The sequence below is a fragment of the Gorilla gorilla genome, chromosome 6 (genome assembly GCF_029281585.2).
Source record: "Gorilla gorilla gorilla isolate KB3781 chromosome 6, NHGRI_mGorGor1-v2.1_pri, whole genome shotgun sequence".
Lineage (NCBI taxonomy): Eukaryota > Metazoa > Chordata > Mammalia > Primates > Hominidae > Gorilla > Gorilla gorilla.
Window position 1 is genome coordinate 166,450,021 of NC_073230.2, and position 27,668 is coordinate 166,477,688.

General features: G+C 50.5%; 1 protein-coding gene and 1 non-coding gene across 5 annotated transcripts in view; both read right to left on the reverse strand.

The window, feature by feature from the left end:
* The window catches only part of PTPRN2 (protein tyrosine phosphatase receptor type N2), a 1,029,630-nt gene that overhangs the window by 16,181 nt on the left and 985,781 nt on the right, over window positions 1-27,668 (reverse strand). For all 4 annotated transcript variants that reach the window (XM_055347412.2, XM_055347413.2, XM_055347411.2 and 1 more), the window contains 4 exons: window positions 22,944-23,063; window positions 21,536-21,702; window positions 16,362-16,415; window positions 13,839-13,903 (listed from right to left, as the gene is read on the reverse strand). In XM_055347412.2, coding sequence (XP_055203387.1) covers window positions 13,839-13,903; window positions 16,362-16,415; window positions 21,536-21,702; window positions 22,944-23,063 — 406 coding nt within the window. The remainder of the gene's footprint in view (window positions 1-13,838; window positions 13,904-16,361; window positions 16,416-21,535; window positions 21,703-22,943; window positions 23,064-27,668) is intronic.
* Window positions 19,263-19,349, reverse strand: MIR153 (microRNA mir-153). The gene has a single exon (NR_106213.1). It is a non-coding gene; the product is annotated as a microRNA mir-153 (primary transcript).

Here is a 27,668-nt window from a genome sequence, read left to right on the forward strand (position 1 = left end):
ATATTAGTATTAAAGTATTAAAACTATCTGTCACAATGAAAGAATCCATTTGAAGTTAAAGAAAACCAAGCAAATATGCCACCGGTGTCTCTTTCCAAGGCTTGTTTGATTTCTCCTGGACTCTGGCTCTTGGCTGACCGAGCTGTGTGATTCAGCTCATGGCCCTAGACCACATCCTCCCAGTAAACAGTGAACACGGAGGGATGGGGTGTGCCGGGAGGGCCATCGTTGCCGTCTCCTGACCGTCATTCTTCTGCGTGGCTTCCGGCAGCCTGTTCATGGATAATGACTGCATGAGCGCAGGTAAGTTTTATTACAATTTTACTCAGAGGTTTTGCAAACTGCAGGGATGCAATGTATTCTTTTTTTCTTGAAAGTAAAAACGACAATGTGTGCCAAGTGTTCCAGAGAGAGAGGCCTTTACTTGCAGGAGAAAATTTTCTCAACTCTACCCTCTGGAAGAACTGAAGAAAAGCTTGGTCCTAACTAAATGCATTCAAATACGTGACGAATGGTGATTATTACGAATCCAGATAAGGAACGAAGTGGAACAGTTCCCGTGCCCCAGGAGCGCAGAGCTCCTCACTCACCCAGGCTGCGATGTTTCTGCTTTGTCTGGAGCTCACGCTGTGGGAGGACTGGGCTCTGAAGGGCACAGACACCCCATCTTTCTAGCTCTCCATGTCAGCCGAGGTGACCCCAGAACTGGACTGGGTGCAGAGGTCAAGCTAGAGCCCCTCACGTCTGGCAGAGCAAAACTTGGCTCAAGGTAACTGTGGTTGGGGATGCTCTGGGTGCCCCACACGGTTCAAGCCCTCCCCAGACCTGGGTCTCAGGGACGCCACTTGGCACTGACTACACACTACACGCATGCAGATACATGGGTACACAGGCATGCACACACCACACAACACTCACCCACACTCACATCATACATATGCACATGCACACACACAGGCGTGCACACGCCAAACACACACACCCACACTCACACTCACACTCACATCATACATCTGCACATGTGTGCACACACAGGCGTGCACACACCACACAACACACCCACACTCAGGTCATACATATGCACATGTGCACACACACAGGCATGCACACACCACACAACACTCACACCCACACTCACGTCATACATACACAGATGCACACACACATATACACACAGGCATGCACACACCACACACCACTCGCATCCACCCTCACGTCATACATATGTACATGCACACACATACACATTCATGCACACATCCACACACACACCCCCCACACATCATACATATGCACATGCACACACACACATGCATGCACACACCCAAACATGCACACCCCACGCTCACATGTCACATACACACATGCCCACACACATATACACATGTGTGCACATGCCCACACTACACTCACAGCCCACACTCATCATACATACGCACATGCACACACACACACACATACACACACACGCCCACAACATGCACATCCCACACTCATGTCATACATATGCACACACACACAAATATACACACAGGCATGCACACACTCACACAACATACATATCCATGCTCACATGTCATACATATGCACGCAAACACACACATACACACAGGAATGCACATGCCCACATAACATGCACACCCTACGCTCATGTCATATGCACACACATGCACACACAATGTCATACATATGCACAAGCATGCACACACATATACAGGCATGCACACATCCACACAAGATGCACACCCCACACTCATGTATCATACATACACATGCACACAGATATACACACAGGCATGCACATGCTCACATAACATGCACACCCACACTCATATATACTCACATGCATGCACACATATATACACAGGCATGCACACACCACACAACACACACACCCCACTTACATAGGTCATACATATGCATACACACACAGGCACGCACACGCCACACAACACTCACATCCTACATCACACGTGCACACACACAACACCCACACTTCACACTCTCACACAATACACCCCACATCACACATGCACATCCTTTATACCTACATTCAGGATCACACACATACATCATACACATGCATACACACAGAACACTCACAGCTCACACTGCACACAAACATTCCACACCCCATATCACACACTCATACACCACACACATGCACACACCCACGTGCATGCACACACAGGTACACATGGCATGCATACGCCCACACAACACTCACACCCATCTCACACACTCACACACACACACACACACTGTCCTGGGCCTTCAGTGCTGAGTTTTTACTTCACACCTTTCCTGGATGATCTTAACTAAAGACTTATGAAAATTATAAGCAGGTTTTTTTTTGCTGACCTTCTAGATAAATTATATTGTCTATGTTGTAGCATATTGCTGGGATCAAAGGAGGCAAATCTGCATCTTATTCACTTGAAAATCAAGTAGATCAGAATAATAACAAACTAGCTATTTCTTATGTTTTTTTTTCCTTTGAACAAATTCTAAATCCTTCTTTTGGAGAAACTGAAATGCCTCCAGATCCTTATTAAAAATATAAGTTAAAGAAAATGTAGAAGTGTATAAATGAGTACTGTCATTTTAAAGTCACCATCCCCTAATACTCCAGGAGGACAGGGAATTGTGAAAAATATCCTGATAAGTTTCTATCGACTGCTGGACCACCCCATAATACTGTTGAGGTGCTGGCAGCATCAACGCGGAGACACCGGACCTCTGCACCCCTGTGCAGGCGAGCACAGCTTCACGATTCAAGGGGGGATTGTTAAAAGGGAAAGACGAATACGATGGCTCCACAATTCCGAGTCCTATCTGTGTGTGAACACGTGCACATTGGTGCGACGCGGTGCCCACCGCAGTTTGCTGCCATCCCACCTACCTGCCCTGCACAACCAGTGCCAGGGCACCGGGGCAGGACCGAGATGCAAACGCAGCGTCTGTGCTGACAGAAGAGGTTTGGGAGCGGCACGAGAGCCCCAAGGCAGGGGAGTGCTGAGGTACATCCTGGAGCATCCGTGTGATGGGGCACACGCAGTCATTCCCAGATCAGTGCAGAGCACACACACCCACATGGGGGCCTCCAGGATGTGGCTAGGTCCTCAACACCTATGTCAGAATCAACAAGCATGTGCGGTCAATGGTGTTCAGGAGGCCGTCTGCAGCTGAGTAACAATCACACCAAATTGTGAATATTGAACAGGTGGAGGAGAACAGGAGCTGGGCCCACCCAGGGCAAACCTTCTCATGCTGCCTGGAACACGCATACACCACTTGCACCTTTTACCCAAAAGGTGCTCATGCACTGGTCCAGCGGGGATGCGTGAAGCATGCAGCCAGCTCCCCTCCCAGGCTGCACTGACTGCTGGTACTGCTGCTCCCGGGGGCCTGGCCTTTACGGGGGTCTGGCAGGATCCCTCCTGCAGGTACACAGCCGAGGCTCTCCTCCCCCTTGCTCCTGTAGGGCCGGCAGCTGCCTCGGTCCCTCTGAGTCTATTTTGGGTTCAGAAAGTGCCTGGGCTGGGGACAGGGCCAGTTACGCATTGACTCAGTTCCGTGGCTTACAGTGCAAGCACAGAGACCTTGTCCCATGCCCGTGGGCTCATGGTCAAGGACACTTTGCATCATTTGACCTCGGAAACAGGAGAAACGGAAGCACAGGCCAAGGAGGGAGCCGAGGGGCCGCGTGACACTGCACGGGATCGCTGCCCTTCCCACACGCACGTTCTGTCTCACGCAGTTGCTGTGCATTTGGAAGAATCTTGCATGAGGATTACTGATTCCACGGGACAGCGTGTGACCCCCTGCAGCACCCTGACTCCATCGGGGGACCCCCAGCATCCTACTCAACACTATGAGGGAGCCCCACTGCCAAAAGGCCAGGCTGCATGTGCCTGGACTTCAGGCGCTAGGAACGGACGTGTGGGACCTGCTGCCTCTGGGGACAGCCTCTCAGGGTCTGGACGGAGGATGTTGGGCCTGCGGGCTAGGCAGGGACGATGCACTGGGAGGCGCCTCCAGGACAACAGGGAGACCCCTGCAGCCCTCCACACGGGCCCCTGGAAACCCAGGATAGGGAGTGGCAGAACACACTGGCGGGGGCTGGACGAGCAGAGGAATGAGGGAAGGATGGACTGGGTGGGAGCGAGAGGAGGGGAGATGGAGGGGGGACCACAGACTGTGTGGGGAGGGCAGCCGTGCCTCAGGAAATGGAGCAACCAGGCTGTGAGCAAGATGCGCACAGAGGAGGACGGAGAGGACCCAGGGACTGAGATGAAGGAGTGACTGCCGGGCAGCAGGGAGTAGAATCAGGCAGGCGAGTGCACAGGCCGGGCCAGGCTGGACCGTGGAGCTGCGTCTGCAACGGGAACCTTGGAGGGCAGGACTTTGATCCCCTCCCGAATTTCCAAACAGGAGTTTGAACAGAAACACGTGGACTCAGGGACCAGTGCTTCGGGCACATCCTGACAGTGACACAGCTGCCCCGACAGGGCTGTGGCCCCCCCAGCCCCGTCTCTCTCCTGTGTTCTCTCCCACATTCTCAGGGGCCACCTGCCGCCAGCTCCCTCGCTGTGGCCTCGTCCAGCTCTTGCCGGCGTGGTCTGACCCCTAAATGTGTGCCAGCAAGGCCTGTGTTGGAGGGAGGGGAGGGCCTGGATGGGCCTGGATGGGCCTGGATGGGCTGGTGCCAGCACCTGGGACCAAGGAGGGAGCTTGCAGAAGGGACAGCCCTCGGCCAGGTGGGACCTGAACGACATTTTGCGGTGTCCAATGGGCCTGAGGTGTCTGCGTGACCATGAGGAGAAGCGGAGGACAGCCCAGGTGAGGACATCAGACCCTGGAGTGGGTGAGGAGCCCCTGCAGCCAGGCTATGTGAACCCTGGCTCAGCAGGGTTGGCCTGACCCCTTGAAGGTGGGAGACCCCTTGAAGGTGGGAGACCTGTGAGCTGGTACATTCAGTGAGGACGGCTCCATGCACAGGGACGAAGACCCCCGAGGAGACCATCGAAGGATGGTGGGCAGTGCTGCCCACAGGGATGCCCAGAGCGTGTTCCCCAAGACCAGCGGGTCTCATGCTGTCCACACGCTCCCACCAGGCGATCGACACCAGGGTCCGCCTTTGCCCCGCCTGGGTGGGGTCAGCCACGCCCCTGGACCACTGCGCCAACCAGCGTTCGTCGTCTGCCCCTTACACGGGACAGGGCACTGCAGACCGGCCCGGGAACCTGGGGACACCTCACGCTCCACATCCCTCACTGTTTCTCTTGCACCACAATAGCTCAGGGGAAGGAAAGGCACAGAAAATAAACAACACACAGCAGAGGAGGCCCTGCTGCTGCCCGACCGAAGGCAACTTCTCCCTTGAAGAGAAAGGTGCAGACAGGCTCCCTCTCCCCTTCCCTCCTCCCACCTCACCCAATTCTGGGCACTTTTTCAGCCTGAAACTTGCCTGAGCGAGACAAGAGACACCGCGGGCCCAACGTGTCTGTGAGGTCCCTTTCCCACTGGCCCTTCGTGTTTTCATGTTTCAGCCAAACATAAAAGCGAGACGTCTGCTCAGCTTTCCCACTTCTGCCCAGCCCTCGCGTCCCCCTAAGTCTCGTCTGCAGAAGGCTGAGCCTCATGAACCTGCACCTCCTTCTCTTGGTGCCCGCACCCAAATGTGTGGCTCTGTCTGGCTCAACCCTCTCCTGGGCCCCGTGGCTGAGCTGGCCTGTTCTTCAGTTCCAGCTCCATTCCCTGCCCTCCTAGTCCCACACTGCCCGGCCGGTCTCCCCACCCTCTGGTCCTGTACTGACCAGCCAGTCTCCCCACCCTCTGGTCCTGTACTGCCTGGCCGGTCTACCCGCCCTCTGGTTCTGCACTGCCCGGCCGGTCTCCCCGCCCTCTGGTCCTGTACTGCCTGGCCGGTCTCCCCACCCTCTGGTTCTGCACTGCCCGGCCATGCCATCCCCTCGGCCCTCTGGTCCTGTACTGCCCGGCCGGTCTCCCCACCCTCTGGTCCTGTACTGACCAGCCAGTCTCCCCGCCCTCTGGTCCTGTACTGCCCGGCTGGTCTCCCCGCCCTCTGGTTCTGCACTGCCTGGCTGGTCCTCCAGCACCTGCCTGGGTTCTCCCACTTCCCTGCAGACTCCAGGCTGTGCCCAGAGAGAGCTGAGCTCGGCGGCCCAGGCGCCTCACCACTGGCCCTCAGTTTCCTCTTCTTCCGGTAGTTTCCATGAGAGCCCCAAAGGAACTCCCCAGCGAAGCTGCCCCTCTGTCCCTGGAGCCCTGGAACACACCATGCTGTGCCTCTGAGCGCCGTCCCTGGGGCCGTGTGCCTTCCACCATCCTCCCTCTGGGGCCCTGAGCCTTTGCAGATTGAGCAGGGTTCTGCATCTGACCCTGGCTGACCAGAGGCGTTGAGGCAAGTCACCCAGCCTCCCAGAACTGCTTCCTCAGCTTGCAACAGAGTGGTCAGAACGGAGGGCCCCTCGGGCCCCCTTCCGTTCAGTGAAAAGCATTCTGTGGGCCCTCCTGAGCCCCAGGACAGCCCGTGAGTGAAGCTGCCATCTCTGCATCTGAGAGTGTCCTTGTCTGCTCTCCACCACCCTGCAGCCACAGACTCCTTACCTGCCTCTCGGCAGAGCAGGAAGATGCAGCAGGAGGATGGGGCTTCTCTGTTTTGCTCTCACAACCCACGCCTGGCAGGCAGCAGGTGCCAAACCAGCATCAGCGTGGACCCAGCATGCAGTGGACGCTGCCCTGCCATCAGCTGGAGCCACACTTTCACGGTTTACCCTGGCATCTGCCAGAGAAGGAATGGACCAGTGGGACTCCAGAGAGGATAGAGGGTGGGGGATGCACCCTGGGGAAGGGAAGGGTGCACCCCCCACGCCACAGAAAAGAACCTGCAAAGCCCTGAGTCCTGGAGCCAAAGGAGGCAGAGTGGCCCACCAAGGGGGATCGGCAGTGGCCAGCTTGCCCAGGGCTCTGGGGACAGCTCCAGGGCCGAGGCAGGCACCCAAGGTCTTTCTGTCTAAAGCATCTTACTGACTGCTGTGTGACACCTAATCAGGAGGAGAAAATGGAGCGGGGAGACCAGCACACGAGGGGTGATGGGGCTGGGCCCAGGGAGATGAGAAGAGGGTGAGAGTGAAGTCAGGAGCCACCGTAGTGCCACCTTGGAGCCGTGTGGCCCCCAGGACCTGCTGTGGGGGCAGGAGTGACTTCCAGCTTCACCGCCTGGTGTAGCCACCGTGGCTTTGTCATGCAGCTAGTACAGCTGAAGAGCTGACTTGTAAACTTTATCCAATTTTAGTGAGTCTAAGAAACCACATGTGGCTACTGTATGGAACAAGGCGGCTCTGGAGGGCTGCTGGCCTTCAAAGTCTGGGGACCTTCAAAGCCCGGGGAGCCACAAAACACGATTCGACAAAGACGTTCTGCTGTCACCACGCACAGCAGATCAGGACCACGTGCTCCCACATCACCACACACAGCAGATCAGGATCACGTGCTCCCACATCACCACACACAGCAGATCAGGACCACGTGCTCCCAGTCACCACACACAGCAGATCAGGACCACGTGCTCCCGCGTCACCATAGCAGATCAGGACCACGTGCTCCCGCGTCACCATAGCAGATCAGGACCACGTGCTCCCACATCACCACACACAGCAGATCAGGACCACGTGCTCCCGCGTCACCATAGCAGATCAGGACCACGTGCTCCCGCGTCACCATAGCAGATCAGGACCACGTGCTCCCGCGTCACCACACACAGCAGATCAGGACCACGTGCTCCCGCGTCACCACACACAGCAGATCAGGACCACGTGCTCCCACGTCACCACACACCACAGATCAGGACCATGTGCTCCACATCACCACACGCAGCAGATCAGGACCACGTGCTCCCACATCACCACACACAGCAGATCAGGACCACGTGCTCCCACGTCACCACATGGCAGATCAGGACCACATGCTCCCCGTCACCACACACAGCAGATCAGGACCACGTGCTCCTGCATCACCATAGCAGATCAGGACCATGTGCTCCCACGTCACCACACACAGCAGATCAGGACCACGTGCTCCACGTCACCACACGCAGCAGATCAGGACCATGTGCTCCACGTCACCACACACAGCAGATCAGGACCACGTGCTCCACATCACCACACACAGCAGATCAGGACCACGTGCTCCCGCGTCACCACAGCAGATCAGGACCACGTGCTCCCACGTCACCACAGACAGCAGATCAGGACCACGTGCTCCACGTCACCACACGCAGCAGATCAGGACCACGTGCTCCCACATCACCACACACAGATCAGGACCACGTGCTCCCTGTCACCACACACAGCAGATCAGGACCACATGCTCCCGCGTCACCATAGCAGATCAGGACCACGTGCTCCCACGTCACCATAGCAGATCAGGACCACATGCTCCCACATCACCACACACAGCAGATCAGGACCACATGCTCCCACATCACCACACACAGCAGATCAGGACCACATGCTCCCACGTCACCACACACCACAGATCAGGACCACGTGCTCCCACATCACCACACACAGCAGATCAGGACCACGTGCTCCATGTCACCACACGCAGCAGATCAGGACCATGTGCTCCCACATCACCACACACAGCAGATCAGGACCACGTGCTCCCACATCACCACACGGCAGATCAGGACCATGTGCTCCCACGTCACCACACACAGCAGATCAGGACCACGTGCTCCCACGTCACCACACGGCAGATCAGGACCACGTGCTCCCACGTCACCACACACAGCAGATCAGGACCACGTGCTCCCACATCACCACACGGCAGATCAGGACCACGTGCTCCCACATCACCACACGGCAGATCAGGACCACGTGCTCCCGCACATGCTCGAGGCAGCAGGCTCTCTGCTCCATGGCCCCTCTCGCTTCCCACAGGCAACTTTCCATCTACTACTTGGGCCTGCCCTTAAAAGTTAAGAGAATATAGGAGGAAATCTAAGAACAGATAGCAGAAGGTCTTTGTGACCTTGGATTTGGCCAATATATCTTGGGTATGATACTAAAAGCACAAGAAAAAAAATAATATATATATTTTTGAGATGGAGTTTCTTTCTTGTTGCCCAGGCTGGAGCACAATGGTGCGATCTCAGGTCACTGCAACCTCCACCTCCCGGGTTCAAGTGATTCTCCTGCCTCAGCCTCCCGAGTAGCATCTGCCACCACACCTGGCTAATTTTTGTATTTTTAGTAGAGACTGGGTTTTGCCATGTTGGCCAGGCTGGTCTCGAACTCCTGACCTCAGGTGATCCACCCACCTTGGCCTCCCAAAGTGCTGGGATTACAGGTGTGAGTCACAAGAAAAATATTTTTTAAAAAGTAAGCTGGACTTCATCAAAATTGAACACTTTTGTGTAACAAAGACACTATCAAAAGAGTAAAAAACCCCGATGTAATGGGAGAAAATACTTGCGAATTACATAGCTGATAAGGGAGTAGTATTCAGAATATATAAAGAACTCTCAGAATTCAACAACAACAAAAAACAAACAGCCCACTTCAGAGATGGGCAAGGGACTTGAAATGTCTGTTTTGCTCAAGTTGATATACAAATGGCCAATAAGCCATTAAAAGATGTTCAACATCAGTAGTTGTTAGGGAGATGCATGCTAAAACCACACTGAGATCCACTCACATCCACTGGAAGGGCTGTAATCAAACAGCCAAGAGGTAAGAGAATTACGGTCGACGTGGCGATTCCGCCCCAGGGACATATCCAGGGATGCGGGTCGACACCCTCACATCCACATTCACAGCAGGATTACTCACAACAGCCCAAAGCCGGAAACAACGGCACTGTCCATTAATACACAAATGAATCCACAAAGTGCGGTCCATCCATGCCATGGAATATGAGTCAGTCGTAAAAAGGAAGTTAGTGCTGACACACACCACGACACAGGCCAACCTCGAAGGCATTATGCAAAGTGACATATACCAGTCACGGAAGCGCAGACGCGGTATCACTTCACTTAGATGAGGTGGGTAGTATAGTCAGATTCAGGGAAACAAAGAAGAACGGAAATGATCCATCCGCGTAGGCAAGGAGATGTGTATCCACACACAAAATAGTACCGTGTCCAGTCGCTGAGTCTGAGAGCTGGGTCTATGCCCGTGTGGACACCCCACCGTCCACTCACATTCACGCCGTGAGACTACTTAGGAATGTACTCCTAGCCAGCTGAAGTTTAAAAGGTCGCTCCAGCATGGGCTCACAAGCCGTGGGGATTCATATTGGAACACACAATTCCCAGTCTGTGGCTCCTGCCAGACAAAAGAAATGAGTCCCCCCAGACTCACTCTGCACCTTGTCAACAGCCACAGCTGCTGGGGGATCATACGGTGTCTGCTTGGCATGGCCTCCATGGTACCTGGGGCCCCACAGGCACCCTCTTCCAGCCCAGGCGCAGACCCTGGTGGGAATGCCGTGGAAGTTCGGCCACACTTCTCAGCCACTGCATTTCTGTGCTGGCCCCTGGGGAGTGAAGCCTGACCCCGCCCAGCATGGCTCAGCCCACCTCATCTCTGGGGAGCAGCCCCTCAGTGCTGGTTGCTCCTCATCCCTTTAAAAAATTGTGGGGAAGTAGAAAAATACCCTCAGTAAGTGAAGTCACTGACAAAAATGTAAAAGGCACAACCTTGGAAAATGTCTTGCTTGAAAAAAACATTTTTTGCTACATGTGAGCCAAGCCCTTCAATGAGAGAGGAATAGGCTACCTAAAAACAGATTCCTACACAATCGTCTATTATCGATGAGTTAGAAACGCATCTGCTGCCACAGAAATGACACGTGTAAGCGCTTCACAGATTGGTGCCTACTTTCCTGCCACAAAACCCTTTGCAGAACATGAGCCTGTTGACTTTCATTCCAAACTGCATCATCGTCTACTTGCTGCTAAACGAGACAGTAGAGAAAGAACTTCAACTATTCTGAGTTTGTTTTTAAAGGCCCTTCAACTAGGCCCAAAGGCCTTAATCCCTGATGGGCTGTATGGACAAGTGCTGCTCTGCTGTCTGCGGCCGCAGCTGGTGGAGCTAAAAGCATGCAGAGGCCCTGCACGCAGGACTGGAGGGCCCTAACACCAGCGCTGGCACTGCCCGACTGCCCGGGAAGCTTGGGAAGGGCGTTCTCTGGTCTTCTGCAATGCATTCCTTTACAGAAAGGGAAATGGGAAGAAAGGTTTCACGTCCAGGCTCTGGGCCTTTGATCATTTGAGAAACGCTGGGTCTGCAATGGGGGCCTCCAGCTTCTCAGGCCAGACAAAGACGCCCGGCGACACGGGCAGGGCCCAGCCTGCACCAGAACAAAACCCCGGCGCCTCTCAGTGTGGAGGCCTGGGAAAGGCCCACCTCAGCCAGCAGAGGGGCTGCCCGCCCTTTGATCTCTCCTGAGACCGTGGCCTGGGACCTGGGTCAGGGAATTTCACACCGCACACGCCCCAGGGAAAGAGGAGCAGGTCAAGAACAGGAGGGGGGTCACCAATCTTAGAAAAGGCCCCAGGCCAGCCCTCTTCGGCCAGTTCCACGTGGCTGCATGCGTATTGTCCAAAGCTGAGCCCACTCTCAAAGGGGAGTTGACATCACATGCCACAGTGGAGCCAGTGAACAGCGGCTCAGGTGCCTGGACAATATGCCAGCCCTGCCCCTCACACCGGGGTCTCGAGGACATACTTCTCCATGTTTCCTTCTCTGTGGAGTGAACCTGAGCCACTCAGAACCCAGGCTCCATCCCATCCTTGTGGAGACGCACGCTGGGGTCACCTGCGTCCGGCCGCCTGCCTGTGCTTCTGGTCCCTGGATGCGCAGGTTCCATTGGAATCACAGGTGCCCCCAGCAACTCACCACATCACACGTTCACAAACATAGGCTTGGTCAGAAACACTTACATCAAATGATCTGTAACGTTCTGAAGACATTTTGGTTTAAGAGAAGAAAAATCTTTGTCTGAGAGAGAGAAAGAAGGGAGGGCCCATGATAAGGGGAGAAATACAAATTCCATGGATGGCTCTGAGCTCCAATAGCTGTAAATTTGGAAAGGAAAAGAAATATTTGATAAGACACAGCAGCATTAATGGACAAGGAAAAATGGACTTTTAAATGACAAAAAGTTAGGATTGTGTCATGTCCAAAACAAAAAAAAAGGATGAAAAGTTTTATCAGAGTGTTTGCATTTTGTTTTTATTTGCACATTCCCACCATTAAACTAATCTTGGGTGTTTAAAATGATATTTGGTGGCACAAAAACTGATTTCATTTCTCCCCAGCAGCCAGCAAAGGATGCTGGCGGTGTTGGGTAGGTGTGGGGTGTGGGGCTGGGCTGCAGCCCTCACCTCTGCTGCAGGACGCTGGAGAACTTGCCCAGGCTCTCCAGTCCTTCTGCGTAAAGCCATGGCTGTTGTTTTATCTTCACATATTTATGTCTTTTTTTTTTTAACCAGAAGAAAATGAAGTAAGGAAAATGCTTATTTTAAAATTGCTGGCATTCGTGGAAGTGTATAGAAACTTGTTTCTATAATCAATGGCTGCTCCTGTCACTGGGCCAGTGATGGAGAATGGGATGTTCTGGAAGGCGGAGGTCTCTGTATGAACACATATACGTGTGTGTGTGTTGAGACAAAGGGAATTGTTTATTCACAGCTGGGAAAGAGACCGTGGGATGCTACCACCTCGGTGCCTCCCGCCTTCCATGGGACGCTAACGGGTATCGCAAGGCTAATGCAGACTCTTCTCAAGTAAGTGTCGGAGGCGTCAACTGAAGGGAAGCTGGACACATCTCTCTGCCCTGGACTCCTTGGGGCCTCTCCATGCACACCTGCCCTGTGATGCCCAAGGAGCAGACTCAGTGTGTGCCTCCTCTCAAGCTCACCTGCCTGGGGAGCCTTCTCTCTGGCCCCTATTTAAAGAGATGACCTCAGAGGCTGGGTGTTCTGGAGACCACCTTTTGAGAAATGCCAGAGCTCAATCCCCATGCTTTTGTAGGAGAAAATTGGATCCCAGAGAGGTTAAAAGCTCTGTCCAAAGTGATAAACCTCATTGCTGGCAGAGCCAGACCCGTGCACAGATCTGCTCTCCCACGCTGCTGCTGGACCCATCCTCGCACCCTGCGCCTCACGTGTAAGACTCCCCACGCCGTCTGCGCATGCTGCCGCTCTGCCAAACCTGTCCTTCTCCCACCACAGGCCTCAAGTCTAAGACTCCCCACACCGTCTCCGAGAGGAACGCCTCCCACAGCACGCACAGAGATTCCCTAGATAAGAAGGACATTCACAAAGAGGGCTGAAAGGCTCATTTGAGAGGGGGTGATTGACATTTGATGGCAATTACTAACGGATATTTTTAGTGTGCCTCTAGTGTGAATACCGTTTTGACAACAGTGGAGTTACACCAAATACTGGAGCGACATTCTGCACTGCAACAACACTGAAGGACCCGAGGGTGGCTTCTCCGTGGCTCTGAGGTTAACGCTGCAGCGTATGCAGCAAACACCTGTCAAGGACCTACTGTGTGCTCGGCACACCGAGGCAGGTAACAGAGGACCCAGTGCATGCTCGGCACGCAGAGGCAGGTAACAAACGACCAGCCTCAGAAGCAGATGTGCTTGCTGCAAACCACCTTCCTACGGCCCAGCAGAGGGACAACAAGCAGCGAATTTTTTCCAGGGCCTCCCGTGAACACGGCACCCTACGTTGCCATAGCGACGCCATCCCAGCTCTGAGCCACAACAAAGCGGCAGTGTCTGCGTCTCACCTTTGGCCATCTTGTTGAGAACCATGTCGATCAGGACGTAGGTGCCGCTCCGGCCTGCACCGTCACTGCCAACAGAAGGAGAGAAATGAAAGTGCTGCCGTCCACACGGAAGCCCGACCCACAACAAAGCTAGTGACAGTCCATTTCCTTCATGCTTACGGGGGGCCGGCGAGAGGAAAGGATGGCGGATGTGAGAGGGGGAGGAAGGACGCGGGCTGGGAGAATCCAAGTGAGGGGAGAAGGGAGGCCGCTGGGGGCTTCGAGCCTCCGAGAAGCTTGTGGGATGAGCTGCTGTGCTCAGATGTGACTCCCTCTTGCTTGTTCCCCCCTCTTTGGCCAAAGATGTGGTAAATTTTGCCAGAACAAAATGAACTAAGCGTTTGACTGTGTCAGAGTTGATGGCATTTGTATTGAAAATATCCGCAAGGTGCCTTCTCTAGTGTTGCCGGGCAACCTCCCGAGCGGAGAGGGGAGGGCGCTGGGCGGCTGGGCCCTGCTGGCTCATGCACGCAGGGACACTTCAGGCACATCCCCCTAGGCTGCCTGCCACCCCTTCTAAACGCAGGTCCTCCCTCTCAGAAGGAGAAATTGACATAACAGTCGTTACTAAATCTTACTCTTTAAAAAGCACTCTCATTTCATCTCTTTCTCATCCCACCAGCTATAATTGGAATATTTACCATCTGGGCTAGAGTTGTAAAAATGTTTTGAATAATACTTCAACAGTAGCAAAGGAAAAAAATTTCCCTTTTTTTCTGGAAGAAGAGTAGCCTCAGGATCATCCTTTTCTTATGAGGAATGTGTGAAGCCATTTCCTGCCCCCGTGCAGATGCTGTCACTGGGTTGCATGAGTTTGAGAGACCTTCTTAAAAGTACATAGGGCTCGTGTTCACACCCATGACTGGCTTTTAAACAGAGGACCTTTTACATTTATAATCCTAGCAAAATCAATTGTGACTTTCCGGAAAACGAATAAATGTTTCCATTTCAAGACTTCAAGAAAGATGTAACTACCCAGCAGATATCACACTTTCGGTTCTGCTTTCTATGCCGTCTGTGATCCCAAGAAATGACTGGAATCCTATAGGTGATCTTTTGATCGTAAAGAATCAGCGCATTTTGGCTTTAACGTTTCCTCAAACAAATGGTTGAAAAAAGCTGCAGTTGGGATGGTAAATGTTTAAAAAACGGCACGTTCACATCCTCACACCCTCACTGCATCACCAAGGAGGAGACGCGGTCGGCCTGGGCCGCCACGTAACCCTCACTGCTCATTTCAAAGGGCCACGGTGAGCATTCTGGTTGCTGAGTGCCTTTCTCACTTGTCTCCTATGCACAGCATATATTCACATGAATATTTTAAGATATACTTCAAAAATCTTCCAACTAAGTGTTGCTTGTCTTGATACATTTGTGGGTAAAAAAGATGTTCTACTTTACTCTGTGAGGATAACAAACCGTAATCTATTTTCATCCTTCTCTCTCATAGACAGGAATGCACACACAAAACACACATGCTTCTTGATTGGATTTGACAGATTTGGTGTTTGTTCTTTGGAGACAGGTTTCCTTTTTATTCCAGGCAGGAGGAACATTCTATAAGACAGTTCTAGAAAAATGGAATATGAGTTCTTCACCAAAAGGAGTTGAGTATCAAGTCCAGCAGAGACAGTACTATTAGGTTGTTTCCTTTGCGTAAAATCTATTCTTACTGGTGTGGTTTTAACCTACTTAGGGATATGAGTCACTGAATTTTTACCCAGAGGCCTGAACCCACATGATAAACTGGAGGTGGATGTACCTCCTGTAATGACAGATTTCGTCCCTGTACATAACTGGCCCCAAGCATTTCTCACCATCTGCAGAGGGTTCTGAGCCTCTGCTGAACGTCCTGGTGGTTGAGACAATGCAACAGGCTGAAACCATTGTCTCGATGTTTCTGTGTCATGGGGCCACAGGGTTTAAGAACAAGTAAGGTGGCAGGACATGCTCATGGGTGAGTAGAAGGCAGGACACTGTACCGTGGGCTGCTAGAAAATACGCCATGTGAGGCCTGGCGTGGTGGCTCAAGCCTGTAATCCCAGCACGTTGGGAGGCCGAGGTCGGTGGATCGTTTGAGGTCAGGAGTTCGAGACCAGCCTGACCAAATGGTGAAACCTCGTCTCTACTAAAAATACAAAAAAAATTAGCCGGGCATGGTGGCGGGCGCAATCGCTTGATCCCGGGAGGTGGAGGTTGCAGTGAGCCTGACGAGATCAAGCCATTGCACTGCAGCGTGGGCAATAGAGCTAAAAAAAAAAAAAAAAACAAGCCATGTGCAGTTTATACAGACATAATACAAGCAACGCCCAATTGTATTTACCCAAATGGCATAGAAAAGTAAGTTTATATTTTTGGTTTCCTTTAGAAGTGCCAGTTAGTTATATTTATTAAGCAATTAGAAAGTTAAGCTTCTGTATTTAATTGCATAGATTAGTTTTTGAGGTAGCCAAAACTTCTTAATCCATTAAAAGTTGTACTTGCCTGCAATGAACAATTATTGGACAAGAACGGCCCCTGTAGCACTTGTTTACTTTTCTGAAATAAAAAGAGATATAAAAATTATCGTTGTGTACTAAGACTTTGCGTTATCCAAAACAACTATTAAAACAAAGCACAAAGTCTGTGTGTTTGAAATCATTTTGCAATCACTTGTTTTGACGGAGAAAATAAAAATCATACGCATAATATCACACATTTATTCTTCTCAACATGACGTTATTAATCGGAGCTTTAAAACCAATGTTACACCTTTACACTGCTTTCTTCTTCCAAGGAGGCGTGCCAGGCTTTGAACCAGTGGACTCCCGGCCTGTCCCGCCCGTCCCACCCCTGCAGGCTCTCCTCTTTCTGTTTCTGCTTATGTTGACTTGACCTTTTGTTACACTACATCTTGATTCTTCACTAAAATTTTTGAGTTTTGCAATTTATGCTCAAAATTTCTTACAGTCCAGACATCATATTGGAAACTGTTATTTCCATACTGTCTAAAAACAGCATTTTTAAGGGCATTTGTGACCCGTCAGCTTTTGGTAAGGATATCTAAATTACGGAGAAACCTCTATGAAGTCCAAGACAAGTCCCTTCCATGCTTATAACTTTGAGTATACAAACAACTTCATTGTTCAGAGTTTAGATCAGAAGTTGTGAAAATTAGAAATGAGCATATATTTAAGATTTCATAACCAACCCCTAAATCAAAACAGAGGACTGATTTAAAATTCACTGTGTAAATCCAGGTGTTTTTCTTTTAATTCAGTGAAACAATGAAACATGTTTATGAAGTCCATTAAAGTTGTCAGTGAACTATTTCTGAATAAGTAAAATTAAAGGCGGAACCTCGGGTTATTGGAATAAAGCATGTGTGAAGGGGAGTGTTCTACAATGTGCTGCATGAACTCCTACAAGAAACAAATTAAGAAAAATGGAAGTATGGACCATCAATGGGAAAATGTCACGTTTCTTTGCAAAGCCTTGCCTAGCCAGCACCAAAGAGTCCGTGGAAAGTAAACATTCCATCAACCGGTGCTTTGCTACAAACCTTTGAAGCCAGGAGGGGCAGGGTGGCCGTGGAAGGAGAGGGGAGGTGAGTGTCCAGTGAGCATGAGGGGAGGGATGCTTGAATACGGCGGAGCCCAAACCACAGAGCTTTCTCCTCCTCTCTTCCTATTCCCCGAGGAGTTACCAGAACAAGGCCCTTCTAACAGGAGTGTGAACGCCCAGTCTGGAGGGCACCACGGGAGCTGAAGGAGCAGTTGCAGGGACTGGACTCGGCGTGCCCACCTGCAGATGGGCCGCGGCCACAGCCTAGCCAGGACGCACTTGATCTGTGCTGCCCTCCGGTCTGTGAAACACGAGGCTGATGCCCAAAAATGGGGCGGGCTCAGACACAGGCACAACCAGCAACGGCCTCCAGGGCTGCGTCACCGTTTCTGTTAGAGGTGTTTGTTGTTGTTTTTCTTTCCGGGGCACGCGGTGGTGCGAAGGCTTTGGGGAGAGGCGGGGAAGGCAACAGTGAACTCCTTAAAGGGAACAGCACTTGTATGCCAGAGTGCCTTGAACATTCTTGGTCCCTGGAGAATAAACAGGTTGGAAAACAGACCCTCTCATGTCTACTTCTACAATTTTCCACTCCTGACTCAGGCTGTAAAGCATCGAGGGCTCCTGATGACAGAATGGATACCAGGCCTCAGGGGTGCACCCCAGCATGGGGGTGGGAAGCCCTCCAGCTCAGTAAAGACCATGTGTGTGTGCATGAGACTGCACGCATGTGTGTGACGTGAGCACATATGTGCACACGTGTGCACGTGTAGAATCAAGCAGGCTCAACTATCAGACCAAATGGTGAGTGGCTTTGCTTTGAAAGGCCTTTTGCTTTTGGCAGAGGAGTTTACTGGCCGTGGCTCAGCCTCTGAATCTTGCAAATGGGAATGACCTCAGTTCTGCTCCTCCAGCTTCCTGCTGTGTTTCACACCTCGTGGTCCACTCTATGCAGAGACTAAGCTCAGCTTCTGGGTCCACACCCACCAGTCACCAGGGGTTGCTCATTTTTTCCTCATGAGACCAAGTACACCCAAAAAAGGGACAGTAAAACAAACCAAACCCCAAACCCCAAACCAGATACCCTTTAAGAAAGTGTGCTGGTTTGAGGAAAGGCCAGCATAAGAAGTCAGTAGACAGCGGTGGCTCATGGATAGCTGGTCAGCTCCTGCTTTGGCAAAATGCAGTAATAACCCCCTTGGCTGGGAAATGCTCCTAGCCAGTGAATTTGTGGCTACGAAGGCCTCAACCTGCTTCCCCACTCCCGAAACTCCTGTCTCTATCTCACAGTGTACGGAAGATACCATTTTCTCTGACATGTTGTGCCTGATGGCCTTGGGAAGGTTTCGCTGTAATTTTCATATCCGTACCAGCCCCCACCTTGTGCTCAACCTATTTACAAAAACCCACGGGCAGTCAAGGACATGTGCAGTGTAGATACAGGGTGTGGCATGGCTGAGGACTTTATTTACAAAGGATCACGCAGTTGTATTATTACACGCAAAGCATCACAAATAGAGAGGAAAACCACGACATATTGAACACAAGAGTTCATCCGGTTGACCCAAGATGTAGACCACGAGTTATTCAGGAAGGTGACACAGCTGTCTCATTTGACTCCATCAGAACAAAGCATCAGTGAGCAAAAGGTCTCTAACAGTAAGAAAAGTTGATATTATAGAAACTTCCACAACAGGAATTCACTGAGAAAGAACGATTAGTGATACAAACCAACCCAGGGGTCACCGGGCGAGAGCGCACCGTCATGCAAAGCACCAGCAAGCAAGGTCAGAGGTCGTTAGAGGCTCAGAAAAGGGGCTTCCCACATCGCCCCTGCAGTACAGTCACAGTTTCCAATGATCACTTTTGTGACTATGCAACTGGGCTCATATTACTAGCTGCAACATCACAAAAATGACACTGGCCACCGCTAATTAGCTGGCAAGGTAAGGGTTTGTCCGTTTTACCGTGAGCAGCGTTAGTGAGCGCCATTGCACACAGCAAGAAGGGAGAGAGTAATGAGAGAGAGAGAGAGAGAGAGTTTTTAAAGCAAAGCCCTCACATGTGATGCTAATTATCTCTTAGCAGTTTCTCTTTAAAGTGTAAATGCGCTCCCTCTGGGCTCCAGAAATATTTAATCACACATCTCGGTGCCTGGCGAACGCGCCAGGCCAGAGTGAGAACGCGTCGTCTATTGTTCAAAGATAAGAAACGCTGCAGCATGAAGATGGCCGGTGTCTTCAGAAGGGGTCTCACCTTTCCGGTCGCTGAAATCGGGGTGGCTATTTTATACAGAAAACCAGCCACCGGCAATGCTTGTCTAAGTGTGAAGCTTTCTGAGAATGTGTTTGCTCAAACCCACTGTCCAGATAACACATGAAAGTTGGCCTTGGCCGAAACGCTGGGCGGTGCCAGGTAAGGCAGGCAAGAAAAGCTTTCTACTCTGACGTGGCTTTCAAAACCGTGTCTGGGGGTTCATTAGCTTTTGAATTTAATAAAAACCTTCTTAGGCTGTATCTCCTCAGACCCTGGAGCAAGGGAAATTTGGGAATCCAATTTTTCTTGGTGATGAATCATAAACACTGAGGGTCGGTGATGTATATGTTCCCGTCCATATATGGATATGGACAGAGCAACGTGCCCATATGCATATATGTGCAAACACACTGGATGAATGCAAAGACGGGGTGTTAAGATGAATTGCCATCTTTGTAGCTACATCCATTTTGCCAGGAATGACTGTTTTTTGAAGACTCTATTTCAGGAAATTATGTAAGATTTCTACATAGTATGTCTTTAGAAATAAATCTGTATTGACAGAATGTACATAATGGCCAGGAAATTAGGGTGGGTGAGGAAGGAGCTGTGTACAGCAGTTGTTTTAGGATGTACTCAGGACTCTGGATCTACGCTCTGCGTCCCCAGGGGAGGTGGCGGCAGGCAGGGGCCACTGAGTGTGGGTTGTGGCTGTGACGCCAGATTCATGTGTCTCCCTGCAGAGGCTCTTGATTGATTTCTATTGATTCAAATTACAAAAAACTGCATTTTGCTTTTCAATGTAGACTAAAAGGCAAAATAAATTGTATCATAATAAGCTTCAGAATCTGTAATACACAAATTCAAGAATTCCACAGAGAATTCAAAAATCGCTTCCTTACGACAATCTTTGTCTCGTTAACCTCCCTCCAGTTACATAACTGTAGACTCAAGACTGAGTAATTGTTATCAAGTCACTTTATGATAGTGGGGCATGGCATTGGATTAAAATGCATTTTTTGTTCTTATTCTCCTTGTTTGGATATTTATCTCTTTTCCTCAATAGGTAGACTTCTGATCAGTTAAATGTAAGACATATTCTATACAATTTAGAGCTGCGTCATTGATGCTGTTGACAATTTCATTTTCCTTGTGGTGGTTTATTCACTAAGCACCACCACCTAGCCAATGCGGACCGACTGTTTATCACAATCAAAGCTGTGGTCTTAAATGCTGCTTTTTTTTCATTGTCAATTTCTTCCTGTAAGACAGAGTCTAGCATTCATTTCAACAGTTCAGTAAATACACTCTCAAACCAGACAACGTATTGGGTGACTGGCTGACTGGAGCAATGAAGAAAAAACTGAATTTTTAAAAAAAGGTCGGTTTCAAAATAGCCCTAAAAATACAGACAGCCACGGGCTAAGTGTCTCCGGGCTTCCCTGCAAGATCACGCAGGGTGGTATCTGGGCCTGCGCTCGTTACCTCTTTCATCCCATGCAGCCAGATGAGAATCCAACTAAAAATCCGAGCTTTATTCATCAATGTCCTGTGGCACATACACTTTGGGCTCTTTGTCAACTGAAGAATCTTATCAAAAATAATGGCCCTATTTCCACAGTTCGAAGATGCCTATTCCCCCTCACATTTTAATACCTCTGAAACTAGAAAATCGCTCACAATTAACACGTGCCGTTAATGGAGTCTTCCCGCCTCTCGCTTCCCTTCCCTTCCCCCCTGCGGCGCCGACACAGCCGCTGCCCTCGGCGCGAGGGGCGTCTCAGGAGCACCGAGGCCGGCCTCGCTCCCCCTCTGCCGCGCACTCAGCGCGCACTGCCCTGCCGGCGCGCCGCGCGTTGTACCTGCGGAAGTCCAGGAGGGACCTTGAGGAGGAAGGGACTCCTCGGTCATACCAACTCAGGAAGTGGAACTGGGTCACGGTGCGCGTCTCGTTGGTCTGCAGGTTCTTCAGATAGAAGCTCCTCACCAGGAAGTCCTCACACCAGATGTGCTCGGAGACCAGGTTCACCTGGCAGGGAGGAGAGGAGGGAGGGGACAGAGACAGGCGTGGACATTGTGAACCGAACCTCAGGCACTGAGGAACCCAGGGCCACGTCTGACGAGAGAAGGGGGTGCTGCGAAGAGGGCACGTTTTACAGCGCAGGTGGGTTCCCTCGGCTTCACGGCCCCTCCCACCTTCCCAATGTTAACACACTAAAGATGGCTCCGTGCGGGTGTGTGTGCTTAGTGTTATTTAGGGGCTTGAGCGTCAAATAATTTTTTAAAAGGTTACAATCCAAAACTATCCTACTTTCTGTCTTTTGCATGTCCATGTTACATAAACCCTCAAAAAAAGGAACCAGAGAAAAATTACACTTTTCAACAAAAGCAGCGACACGACTACATGTTCTGCTCAGTGGTTTCCACTCTAAGTGAGACTCCATCGCAGCTGCGCACACCTGGGTCTAGAGCAGGAAAAGCAAAAGGCTCACGGAGTCGCGCTGATGTGAACCCCAGCGCAGGCACTTCCGGGCCTAAGCGTTTCTGCAGGAACCCCAAGGCCACAGCTGTGTGGTTTAGGGTTCACACTTGAGCCTCTAACTCGCTTCCTACTGTGGAGCTTTGGCATTCTCACTCATTTTAATGCCACACAGAATCAAAGCATGCATTCTAGTGCTGGCTTAATCACCCACGTTTATTTAGTTCATTCTTGATGGGGGCAGAAAATCCAGCCAGATAAATAAACTGGTGAGCAGGTTATCCTCAAATAAAAAGGTCACATGATCCAGCCACGAAACTCCAAGCAGAGCCACGGGGAGGCCACATGGCTCAGGCACTGGCATCAAGGATGGGCGCCAGGTTTTCTTAAAAACAGACCCCACTTAAAGGCTTGTTATATGGGACCGGGACCACGCTGTGAGGCGAATGTTTTTTCTACTCTGTCATCATTTGGATTTAGAAAATCTAAAAAATAAAAACCACACCACACTCCCAGGGTCTGGTTCATGAGCACACAGCCGTGTGAACCATCCACACGGGCATGCGGCCCTCGGGGGTGACTCAGCCTCCGTCCCCTGAACATGGGGTGCGCTGAGCCTCCCTGCATGTGGCCCTCAGGGGTGGCTCAGCCTCCATCCCCTGAACATGGGGTGCGCTGAGCCTCCCTGCATGCGGCCCTCGGGGGCCCTAACGAATCCCATTCGGAGGAGGAGCAGGGCCCATCCTTGTCCAGCTGGTGGGTCCTGGCCTGGGTGGCTCTGGTCGGAGTACCTCATAGATGTGGTAGAGATTGGAGCCTTCATCCGGCCAGTAGTGGTAGCACTGCCGGACGCCGTTCTCCGCGAGGGGTGTCAGCATGACGATCACCACGCAGCCGCTCTCCCACACCATCTGCGGACAAAGAAGGCCCGTGGCCGCGGTGTGACTGTCTCATCACCGCGTGACATGTGTAATTACTGCACTCGGAAGCACAGTCCAAATTTATTCCATTCACAGGACATTTATTTCATTTTCATCAGACATGTTTACTCCGCAGCTGCCTGAGCATCTCTGAATGCACTGGCCCATAGTTTGCATGTTCCATGAAATATTAAAAAACCCCGCAAATTTATCCCATGCCATTTAGAGCTTCCTCGGGTGTAGGTTCAGCTGTGTGGCTTTCCAACTTCTGATCTGTAAAGGATACTTTCTCCAACGCCACACATAACAGCCAGCACTTCTCGAGGCGGTGCCGACACCCTCACTTGCTGGTGGCTAGCATCATTTTGCTCACCTAGAGAAACGTTTTGCTTTGTGAAGCTGCTGTCCTATCAGAAGCAGCCTCCGAAAGACTTCTTTTCAAAGTACATCACGGAAAGCAGTACTGTACTGCTGCAATTTCATTTGTTTATACCGAAATATGGCAACACTATTCAGATTAAAGCAAATACCAAATTGATTTACTAATTCCTATTAGCCACATTGGAACACAATAAACAAAAGCACATTTAAACCCACAGAAATTACAAAGACACAAAGTCCTCTGACCTCGCTTCTTTGCAAACACAACTGGCTACTTGTGGCTGTAAACCTACATCTTAACATTTCCAGCCTAACTACCCAAAACCACTAATCCTGTGGGGCACACTGAGGTGGCATTTGTAGATTTTTATTAGCATATTAAATTATAGAGTGAAGAGGGGTCTGCTTTTTCTGCAATGGGTTACATTAACTTGGCAGAAATGTTTATAAGCAACTGCATTTAGATGTAAATTTGGTATCCAAGACAGTTTCTATTTCTTTTAAAAACAGACACAAAAATCCAATTAAGACCTTGTTATTTTAAAAACCCTCATATCCCAAATATAAAATGCTGTCATCGTAGCGCATGTTACTGAATTCCACGTTTATATTTTAAAAATCAGACACAAACACGACATTTTCCTTTTTTAATATTGATTTATGTTCTCACGGGGCTGAAATAGTCAATATCCTCAAGGCACCTCACTGTGTAACATTTACATCGGAAGCTAATGGAACCAACTGAAGTATTTACAAAACGCCCACAAATAAATAAGAATTATGCTCAAATTTGCGCACTTTCTCTTTCCTTAGTGCCCATCCGACAACAAGATGAGAATTCAAAACACGTTTCTTACGCCAGGCTTTTCAGGCTTTCAAACCTGCTCCTCCAAATCGGTACTTCCATCACATAACAATTTAATGTGCCTTCAGAAGGTGGAGAAGCTCATGGAAGCCATTACGAAAATGAGGAAAAACACAGATTTTATGAGTGTAATAAAAATACAATGATCTAGACCATAAACTAATCATCCGGCACTCGGCTCCGTGCCGCCCAAGTGTGACATTACAGAGCCCCGTCGACTGGGGGGATCCGCACGGCCTGGAAGCTAAACTCATTGGCTCTCGCGTCCGCCCTTCATTATGGGGTGCCTTCCCGGCTCTCTGAAGATTTGGTTAAGATTAAATCCAAATGAAACTTAATTTAAACAAACAATCCCAAAGGCGCTCTGGGGAATAATATTTCTTTTTAGGTCACTGTGTATAAAAGCAGAGAGGGGAATTTACTAAATCAAACAAATAGGCAGCCCAATTGGGTACCAATATTACAAGCTGTTCACGGAACTGATTACATTATCTTGTGTTCCTTTGAATCGGTACAAAGCAACTCAATCGAGGAGGAAAACTATGGCATTTCTCCATCTGTTTCCAGCCTTCAACAGCGCGCCTGACCAGATAACCTCAGAATACATCGCAAAAAGTTAATTTGGATTTTGGTACGAATGCAGAATCAGTAAAAATCCCAGTCGAGTAAGGTTCAATTTCTAATCAGGGAGAAGTTTCACTATTTTCTTTCTCATTGGCTTGGTCTTTGCTGACAGGTGAAATACGGAAGTGCTAACCCCTGGCACCTGTGAATGTGACCTCATTTGGATACAGGATTTTTCAGACGTAATCAAGTTAAGATTGGTTTGTGTCACAAATCTTTGAGAAATCTAAAACTGTCTCTTTCAGGAAGTAAATAATGACCCAGGGTCCTTATTTAATCTTAATGCAGTTCATTGGAATGCGCAGTTTACAAAACTGTATGCCTGAATTCCAGAAATGACCATTACTAGCACTTCCTGTTTGGTGAAGGGTAAGAGAACACGGCCCCCATGGCCACCTGCACAGCCGAGTACCTGCACACCCGAGCCCCTGCACACCCCAGCACCTGCACACCCCAGCACCTGCACACCCGAGCCCCTGCACACCCCAGCACCTGCACACCCGAACACCTGCACACCCCAGCACCAGCACACCTGAGCCCCTGCACATCCCAGCACTTGCACCACCATCCCTGGATCGAACAAAAGTCACCAACATGGACTGAAAATGAGCCGCAAGTGCTGGATCCCGAGCGTGAACGGCTGGCACCACGCTTTGGAGAACTGATACTCCCCAGTTTTACATACTTCTTCTCCAGTGCAGCGTCCCCAGGCATCGGCATCCCCCTTGAAGGCTCTAGCTGTGCCAGCTCTGTGGGCCTGGGGTGGGGAGGGGAGCGATGTTGCGCTTTGCTGTTTATGATTCCAGCAGGAATGGAAGTGGTCAGCCCAGTGGTTCTCAGAGACCACCAAACACAGGGGTTAAAGCCTGCTGCCAGGCTCTGTGAACCTGACCCATCTCGATGCGCCCGGCAGGGACACAGCAGCTTGCTGTGAGGTCTCCTGACAGCTGGTCAGCAGCAGCAAGTGGAGAAATTCAGTAATTCGGACAGTGACCCAAGGAACAAGAAGTGCAGACTTCGGCTGTTATTTGACCCAACTGAGTAAGTTTACTGACTGTAGATTTAAAAACCATATTGTTGTTTGTTACAGGTTCAACGCTGTCCTCCCCACAGCTTATATTGACGTCCTAATCCCTGGTATCTGTGAATGTGGCCTTATCTGGAAACAGGATCTTTGCAGATGCAACTGAGCTGAGGGTCACAATCCAACGTGACTGTGTCCTTAGAAGAAGAGGGAGACACCTCAAGAAGGCACAGACACGGAGAGCGGCCACGCGCAGACAGGCAGAGATGGAGTGTTGTGGCCACCCACGCCACACCCCTCATGGCAGGCGGCCACGGGACACTGCAGGGGCTGTGAGGATCTTCCCCCACAGGCTTCGGAGAGCGTGGCCCTGCTCACACCTGGATCTCAGACTTCCAGGCTCCAGAACTGCGAGAGGACGCCCTCCCGTTGTTTTAAAACAACCAGTTTGCAGCACCTTGTGATGTCAGCCCTAGCAACAGATGCATCCGCTGCAACCTCACTCTCTCCTTCACCCATCAAATCACCCACAGGCGTGGAACAATGGCCACCCCGACGCTTCCTATCAACACCGATGGAGAGGAACACAGGGCGTCTTCACTCTAGGTCCTTTTTGAGTGCTAAGTATTTAATCAGCAAACAAACAAAAAAACAAATGACCCAACTAAAAATGGGCAAGGGATCTGAGCAAACATTTCTCCAAAGAAGACAGACAAATGGCCCGCAGGTATGTGAAAAGGGGCTGAATGTCATCAGCCATCAGGGAAATGCAAATCAAAACCACAGCGCACTGGCACCTTGTGCCTGTTGGGATGGCTGCCACCGAAACGAGGAGGATGGCAAGTGTTGGAGAGGATGTGGAAGAGACGGAACCTTACACACTATACGGTAGCAATGTGAGTGAGGGCAGCCTTTACAGAAAACAGTATGGAGGGCCAGGCACAGTGGCTCACACCTGTAATCCCAGCACTTTGGGAGGCCGAGGCAGGTGGATCACGAGGTCAGGAGTTCGAGACCAGCCTGACCAACATGGTGAAACACCATCTCTACTAAAAATACAAAAATTAGCCGGGCATCGTGGCGTGCACCTATAATCCCAGCTACTCAGGAGGCTGAGGCAGGAGAACCTCTTGAACCTGGGAGGCAGAGGTTGCAGTGAGCCGAGACTGTGCCATTGCACTCCACCCTGGGTAACAAGAGCAAAACTCCACCTCAAAAAAAAAAAAAAAAAAGAAAACAAAAAAACAATAAAACCAGTATGGAGAGCCTCAAACAATTACACAGAACCACTGTGTGATCCAGCAATCCCACTTCTGGGTATAGACCCAAAGGAAATAAAATCAGTGTGTGGAAGGGACATCAGCACCCCTTTGTTTATTGCAGAACTATTCACAATAAACAAGATTTGGAACAACCCACATGTCCGTCAATGGATAATGGCCAAAGAAAATGTGGTATATACACAATGAAATATTATTCAGCCTTAAGAAAGAATGAACTCCTGTCATTTTTGACAACATGGATGAACCTGAAGGACACGACGTTAAATTGAAATAAGCCGGACACAGAAGGACAGGCACCCCATGATCTCACTCACATGTGGCACCTAAAAAGGACGAACTCAGGGACAGAGTAGAAGGGGGGCTGCCAGGGCCTGGGGCTGAGGGTGGAATGGGGAGCAATTGATCCAAAGGTAGAAACT